We start from the raw sequence: 8,266 nt of genomic DNA on the forward strand, positions 1-8,266 counted from the left end.
GACTGTAGATGTTTCATTATTAAATGAAATGTTTTGACGTAATGGTTAAGCAACATGTCATAACTGGACTTCCCATTGATGACGTATACAAGACTTAAATCAGTTAGTCTAACCCGATCTCACGGCAATTCATACATATTTTACAAGGTTGCTAATTTGTACGAATTCGTACAAAGGACCACACCTAACCCCGCCCCTACACCTTCCCCTCACAGAAATTGCACAAGTGAGGTCATATGAATTTGTATGAATTAGCTACTTCATAAAATACATACGAACTGGTCATGAGATAGCGTTGGTTAGTCTGCTTAAACTCTGCCCCTGCAAGCTCACAGGCCACACCCATATCTCAACATCCAATCAACAAATGACGCATAGAACCAAGCCTCCGCCCAACATTTTTTCTTTTTTCAAAAATCCATTAAACTCAGATGTACGTCACAATACGGAAGATCTCTACATACATTTAATTGCAACTTCAAATTTACAGTTAAAAGTAAAACGGTATTCTAATTCAATAGATTACTTTCTCCTTACTAATCAGACTGATTCAATCTCTTACTCCTTACTTTGGGAAACTTTGAAAGCCTTTTTAAGAGGACAGATAATTTCTTACTCCGCTTATGTTAATAAAGAACGGAGGAATAGGATAAAGAAGTTATCTAACCGTATTCAAGCTTTAGATGACCAATATGCTCATAGTCCGACTCTTGAGCTACATAAGCAAAGGCTTAATCTGCAGGCAGAATTCAATCTGTTATCCACTGGTGAGGCGGAGAGACTTTTGTTACACGCGCGTGGTAATTACTACGAACATAGGGATAAGGTCGGTCGCCTCCTGGCCCATCAGCTTCGCGATTTATTGCTCAAATTGCACAGCCCGATGGAGCATTAACTTCAGATCCTGTGGAGATTAATTCAACTTTTAAAAACTTTATAAAACTGAAGCTTCTGGCCATTCAGAAGAAAGTAACCAATTTCTTGGGCGTATTAACTTCCCTAGGGTTGATCCTCTTTTAGTGCCTGAACTTAATGGACCCATCACCTTAGAGGAGATCACTAAGTCAATTAATTCGTTGCAATCTAAGAAATCCCCTGGCCCAGACGGGTTGCCTTCCGAATTTTATTAAAAATTTCATGTCAAACTGGCCCCGCTTCTTTTGTCTGTATTTGAGGAAGCTTTAGATCTAGGTATGTTGCCCCCAACACTGAGACAAGCATCTATAACTCTATTTCCTAAAGCTGGGAAGGACCCAACATTACGTAACTCATACAGACCTATTAGCCTCCTCAATGTTGATGTTAAGATTTTAGCCAAGATTTTGGCCTCTCATTTAGAGGCAGCACTTCCTAGTATTATCTCAGAGGAACAAACTGGATTCATTAAAGGACGGTATTCATTCTCTAACATTCGTACTCTTTTTAATATGTTATACTCAAGACAAAATAGTGTTTCCCCTGAGGTGATCATTTCGTTAGATGTCGAAAAGGCATTTGATAGGATAGAGTGGGATTATCTGTTTAGAGTTCTGGAGGAGTTTGGTTTTGGGGAGGGATTGATATCATGGATACGTCTACTATATGCTGACCCACAAGCTTCAATTTCTACTAACAGTGTTAACTCTGAATATTTTGCCTTATCACGGGGTACACGCCAGGGATGCCCCCTATCCCCATTACTTTTTGCCATAGCTATTGAGCCCCTTTCAATAATGCTTAGAACACTTCCTATATTTCAAGGTATAATCCTCAAGGGAATCGAACATGAATTAGCCCTATACGCTGACGATTTATTACTCTACGTTTCCGATCCAATTGCATCTATTCCTGTGATAATACATCTGTTAGATGATTTTGGGAAATTCTCTGGGTATAAACTAAATCTGCAGAAGAGTGAATGTTTACCCATAAATCAATCTGCCCAAAAATTAAAACAGAATGACATACCTTTCCATTTGGAGAGTTCTAAATTCAAGTATCTTGGTGTTAATGTTACCTTTTCTTATTCTGCCTTAAAAGCAGCAAATTTTACACCGTTAGTTTCATACATGAAGTCAACTTTTTTAAGATGGGTGGCTCTTCCATTATCTCCACTAGGTAGGATAAATGCAGTAAAAATGAATATTCTCCCCAAATTTCTTTACCTCTTTCAAGCTATTCCTGTTTCTGCCCAAATATTTCTTCAAGAATATAGATCAATTAATCTCCTCCTTTTATATGGGCAGGTAAAACTCCTAGAGTTTCCAAAATTTTGCTTCAAAAAAGTCAACTAAGTGGAGGGCTTTCCCTGCCCAATTTTATGTATTATTATTGGGCAGCAAATATTCAGAAGCTGATGTTCTGGGTACAGGCCTCCTCTTTACCATGGTGCTACTTAGAAGCCAAGTCTTGTATTTCAACATCTCTCCCTGCTATGGTGTTCTCTTCTCTCCCCATGTCCCCTTCACATTATACGGATAATCCAATAGTATGCTCTTCTCTTAAAATATTCTTTCAATTTCGACGTCATTTTAAATTTACCTCGGCATCAACCATGGCTCCAATGCAAAATAATCATCTCTTTCTTCCTCCCTTTTCAGATTCCGTATTTTCTTTCTGGGAAAAGAAAGGTCTGAAATGCTTTGAAGATCTTTTCTTTAATAATGTGTTTGCAAGTTTTTCTGAATTATCGTCATCATTTAATTTGCCTTCCTCTCACCTATTTCGGTACTTTCAAATTAGGCACTGTGTCTCCTCTCTGCTCTCTGGGTTTCCCTCTCTGCCTACAAAGTCTCCATGGGAGGAGGCATTTAAACTGAATCTTCATATGGGTGGGATTATCTCTAAGATATATGCAATTATCCTGTCAAAGGATAATTCTCACAGCATTAAAATAATCAGGGCTTGGGGGAAGAGGAACTTGACCTCGAGTTTGAGGATGATTACTGGAGTAGAGTATTAGACAATGTACGTACCACCACTTCGTGTGCTAGACTTAGCTTTATACAATTTAAAACGATTCACAGAGCTCATCTTTCAAAGGCAAAACTTTCTAAAATATATCCCAATGTTTCAAATTTGTGTGATAACTGTAAACTTTCACCATGTAACCTTAGTCATATGTTTGCATTTTGTTCCAAGTTGCAAAACTTTTGGAATTCTTTCTTTAAAATAGTTTCTGATGGCCTAGGGGTCGAGTTAATTGTTTGCCCTTTGATTGCAATCTTTGGTGTTCCTTCTCTGTGTCAGCCTTTAAACCGGAGACAGGCTGACGTCATAGCTTTTGCATCTCTTCTTGCTAGGCGCAGAATACTGTTATCTTGGACCTCCCCTAAACCCGTCTATTTCAGTTTGGCTCAAAGATTTGGTCTTTTATTTAAAACTTTAAAAAATTAAGTACAATATCAGAGGTAGGGGGGAATCTTTTTTTGAAAAATGGCAACAATTTATCACATTCTTTAATGATTTACAAATCTTAGACATGGATGAGTGGAGGTATATATGTATACCCCTTATTTTATTATTATTATTAATTTGATTTATGTGTTTTTTTTTTTTTTTCTTTTTCTTTTTTCTTTCCAGACGTCATTGTGTTTTAATTGGGGATTGCTTTGTTGGGGCTGGGTAGGGGTGTATATGGTGGGTGGGGTGGTATAAAATGTAAAAATGCAATTTGCAACAATAACAATTCTATGATAAAAAAAAAAGTAAAACGGCAGCTGTGGTTGATGTGGAAAAACATATAGTGAAAATACTTTGCCGATATTACGGGATGGCATATTGGTGCTTGTAAATTTTTATGTTTTATAACTGTATTTCATTAATATACCGATCTTTAATTATCACAACTATAATGCAAGGACTTCAGGGAATGGCCTTTTGCTGCTTTTCACCATACATTACCCAGTAATTTATTAGTTTTTAATTGCAAAACCATGCATTTGCCATTATTTTATATTAAAATTGTTGTTTTTTACAGTTTATTCTGCTAACCATCTTTTTTGTGTTCCACAGCAGAGTTGAAGTATTACTTTAAGCATAATGTGAGAGGCCAGGCACACAGGAACAAGTCATTTTGCTGCAAGTATGAATATTTAAAAGTGAAGAAGGTGAGCAAAGAAAAGTTAATGAGTGTCTATTGGTATGGAGGTCACAGTAACCTGACAGCAGGTCAGTGTGTGTCTGAGTAAACAGATGCTCTGAGCCAGATGTCTACACTCCCTTGTGCAATAATCAGTAAATAAAACATGCTTCAAACACTCAAAGCATTTGAATCCCTGCTCTTTAAAAACAGATATTTTCTCAATACATACATACCTATTAAATTCTAAGGATAAAGGCATTTTTTTCCACTGAAAGCTCATGTAAAAGTATACATTTTTCATCAGAACAAGAGTCCAAACAGCTGATAAAAGCATCACAGCCATCTAACAAGTGATGAACATGAATTGAGTCCCTTTTAAGAAAGCAATATTACGAAAGAGGACACTTCACAATATGTTAATTGATGGACTGGATTTCAGTGATGTTTTTGTCAGCTGTTTGGACTCTCGTTCTGACGGCACCCATTCACTGCAGAGCATCCACTGGTGAGCAAGTGATGGAATGCTACATTTCTCCAAAACTGTTCCCATGAAGAAACAAACTCATCTACATCTTGGATGACCCGAGGAGGAGTAAATTATTGGGTGAACTCTTCCATTAAGTGTCAGTTTTTTAAATCAATTTTTCTGTCACTTCAAATTACATATAGCAGGTGCAAAAGAGTTTCATTTCTAATGAGGGTTTTATTACACAAGACCATAACAATACTTATTAATAATAAAACAAATACACATTACAGCTGTGCAAAATGTACGACTCCTATAAAATATCTGAAGTTTTAAAAACAGATCATATGTATTCACATATTAATTAAAAAATAGGATTTGTCTTATAAAAATACTTTGTCCTTCAGAAAAATGAAAGCAATGGAAATTATCATAAGCAACTGAGGATGTACAGATAGAAGACAAAAAAGAGACAGATGGAGAAAGAGTGGCAGAGAGGGACAATAAAACCAACAGATGGCCTGTCAGCTTTGAGAGAACAGTTAAAACAGAGAAGAAAACATAAAACGTTTCATTCAAAATAAACCGTATGAAATGATGCACCCTGAATATAAAGTCAGAAAGCACATGAAAAAGTGTTTGTCAGACAGTCATTTAGTGTTAGGAACACTTCCATACGCACACCGCCAAACCTCCTCCGAAGAACATGTAAAGCAGGTTCTTCACTTCGTGCGTAATTTCAAAACCGAAGCCCTCGCCAATCACCACATGCCAAGAGCTCCCAAACTTCTTATCCATAGACTCCTTTATCATTTTGGCGGCACTCTGTTGAGAAAGAGCCACCCAAAGGAATGAACAATCACAAAGGAGACCTCATTAACATCTCATCTGCTTCTCCTAGATGGCAATGAGAACTAACCTCATTATTAGTGACAAACTTCTCGCACGCCGTAACGCAGAGCTCCATGGCCTCCACCCGCATCTCCTCAGACATATCTGTGTGCTGTGGAGGAAATATATGAAGAGTCCAGATGCAAAAGCCTCTAAGTGCCGTTTGAAATGTTCTTCTAAAATGAGCATTTTTATCAGGCTCCCATGTGTAGGTTCAGTAATTTCACTTTAATGGCAATAAATAGTTTCTTTTCTTTCCCATTAAAGTAAAATAACTGAACATAAACATATAGGAGCATGAGAAAATAATCATTTTAGCAGAAAATGTTGGATGGCACTCTTCATGTGTTTCGGGGCCAATTTGACCCGCATCGATTTTTTATGTTTTTCTTTAAGCTTTGCAACTTTTAGACTCATTTTGAGCTGTGAAACTTTGCATTATCAGAATTTATATTATGACTGAGATGTTTACGAGTCATTCTGACCAATATTTCATGGTTAAAGGCAGCTGCACGGGCCCAAAACAAAAACATTTTCGTGTATTTTCTTATGTCAGTTATTTCTCAGCTACCTTCTTTATGCATATGACAGTCACTCTTTTCTCCAAAGAAATAAAGACTGTGTTGAAGATGTACATTTTTATAAGTTCATGTATAGGGATGTAACGATTAACCGCGAGCCGGTTGAAAATCAATTCAAATATGTGACGATTCAAATCGGCTGAGATGCTAAACAAATCGCGATTCATTTAGGGGTAGGAACCATGTCTGAGGGGAACATACTGTCTTTAGAAAAGTTTAGATGGTATTTTTTCTTTTCATCTTGCCTCTGTATAACGCATATTAAAGTGCATAAGTGCAGCGCTGCTTTGTTTACAGCGGAAACCAGGAAAGGGTTTAAGCGCCACCTGCTGGCAGAGAGTGAATCTGTGTCTCATTCAGCTCAACCGCTGTTTCATGCAGATCTTTTTATGTATACTTTCACAAAACTGATGTCAAATCATTCTGTTTTTGCTTTAAATTTAGAAATTATACAATCTAATTTAGATTAAAAACTTCTCATGTTGCATGTATGCAGCATCTTTGTTTGGATCAAGATTAAAATGCAGTGGTTGCCTCGAATTTTAAATGGAAAGAGCACAGACAAAGCCTTAGTTTGTTTAAATTAAGTGATTTCTTTTATTTGTGTTACTTGATTTGGGGCTTGTTTTAAAATTTCAATTTAGTTTTGCTATTTACATTTACATTAGCTTATATTTTAATTGTGTTATTTAGCAGACGCTTTTATCCAAAGCGACTTTCAAATGAGGAAAATAAAATAAATCAAAACCAACAAAAGAGAAATGCAAGTGCTATATTAGTATATTATTATAGTGTTATATTTCAATTTCACAAAGAAACGTGCAGCATTTTGTCCAAGCAATAATAAAAGGACACGTTTAATTTATAATTTGTCTTAAATCTCATTTTGTAAAAAAAAAAATCGTGAATGGTTACATCCCTATTCATGTAACAAACCAATGGTTTTTGGTGTTACAATGCCATGCTCGACTGTGTGAGTTCAGGAAAGCACTTTTTTGTTTTGCTTGTTGCAATACTGTTTATAATTTTCATAATTTGTAATCAGTTAAGATTGAAGAAGTCCATTCACGCAAGTTTTTACCCGTATGAGAGGAAAGCTGTGTAGTCTCTTGTAGTCTGCCTCATCCTTCTTGCCATCGACGGTCTCTGCCATGTTTAGCTCTAGATGAGAATAAACGGACATATTTAAGATTTAAGAAATCATATCTAATAAATCTAAGATGGATATTAATTGAATAGCTTTTGAAACTGTGGTATCAGTAATACCGTGATACTTTGATATACCATAGTACAGCAAAGTTACTTAAAAGAATACAAAGACATATCAATTGTAAGTTTGAATAACATGACATTACCTTGATTCAATGTCCAAACAACAATGCTAATACCATAGTACTTTTTGTTGACGTAAATGTCATATAAACATATTTCAGAATAGTTAGTAATAGTCCTGCATGCTTATGAAGCGATTATTAGCTTTGTTTTGAAAAGCGAACAGTAACTTATAAGGAAAACTGCTAGCTTGCTAGCTTGCTTAGCTAATTTGTATGGCTAGGTCACTCGTTTTTATTTCCATTGGCATTATATTATCTACCTAGGTGTTTAACGTTGCATATGAACTAGCTTGGAAAGTATTAAGAAAAATGTACGTACCGTAATAAAAGAAAACTGAAGTTCAATACGCTTAAACCGACATCGCTAGAGAGACATGTCCACCATGGCAACCACTCCTGCGCGACAGCTGTGTGCGTAACCCCGCCCCTAGTAACGCGTCGCTTGTCGTGATTGGTCCGTGGGCGTCTATTGAATTTCTATGGTAAATTAGCAAGATTTTTTTCTGGTCTTCTTCATTTATGAGGACAGATCATTGAAAAAGGCAAATTTAAGAAGTAAATGCACACTCTAAAAAATGCTGGGTTAAATATAACCCAGTGCTGGGTAAAATAGGGACAAATTTGTCCCTATTATACCCAGCACTGGGTTGTCTTTAACCCAGCATTTTTTAGAGTGCAGATAATTGAAAAAGGCAAATTTAAGAAGTATCCTTAAACGAGTAGTTCACCCAAAAATGAAAATTTAGGATATCCAAGAGGTAGCCTAGCTAGCCTATATGAGTTTATTTCTTAATCTGAACAGATTTGGAGAAATTCTTCATTTATGAAGACACACTCTAAAAAATGCTGGGTTAAATACAACCCAGTGCTGGGTTAAATAGGGACAAACCCAGCAATTGGGTTGTTTTGACCCAGCGGTTGTGTTAAATGT

The 8,266-nt window shown here is 36.4% G+C and overlaps 1 protein-coding gene across 1 annotated transcript; it reads right to left on the reverse strand.

Annotated features, from left to right (window-relative positions):
* Window positions 1-4,810: 4,810 nt before the first annotated feature.
* Window positions 4,811-7,779, reverse strand: LOC107570373 (dynein light chain 4, axonemal-like). Its single transcript, XM_016256605.1, has 4 exons — window positions 7,655-7,779; window positions 7,083-7,162; window positions 5,449-5,532; window positions 4,811-5,354 (listed from the first exon to the last, which is right to left on the reverse strand). The coding sequence occupies exons 2-4, from the start codon at window positions 7,152-7,154 to the stop codon at window positions 5,190-5,192; spliced, it is 321 nt and encodes a 106-aa protein (XP_016112091.1). The 5' UTR covers window positions 7,155-7,162; window positions 7,655-7,779; the 3' UTR covers window positions 4,811-5,189.
* Between the last annotated feature and the right edge of the window lie 487 nt (window positions 7,780-8,266).

Source organism: Sinocyclocheilus grahami, unplaced genomic scaffold, assembly GCF_001515645.1.
Source record: "Sinocyclocheilus grahami isolate Dianchi unplaced genomic scaffold, SAMN03320097.WGS_v1.1 scaffold1449.1, whole genome shotgun sequence".
Classification (NCBI taxonomy): Eukaryota; Metazoa; Chordata; class Actinopteri; order Cypriniformes; family Cyprinidae; genus Sinocyclocheilus; species Sinocyclocheilus grahami.

Excerpts from the sequence above, each read along its gene's own strand:
- LOC107570373 (XM_016256605.1), bottom strand. The coding sequence starts at position 7,154 with ATGGCAGAGACCGTCGATGGCAAGAAGGATGAGGCAGACTACAAGAGA. Across the intron at positions 5,533-7,082 it reads ACAGCTTTCCTCTCATACGG|CACACAGATATGTCTGAGGA; the intron begins GTAAAAACTTGC and ends TTTCCTCCACAG. Across the intron at positions 5,355-5,448 it reads AGTTTGTCACTAATAATGAG|AGTGCCGCCAAAATGATAAA; the intron begins GTTAGTTCTCAT and ends CTTTCTCAACAG.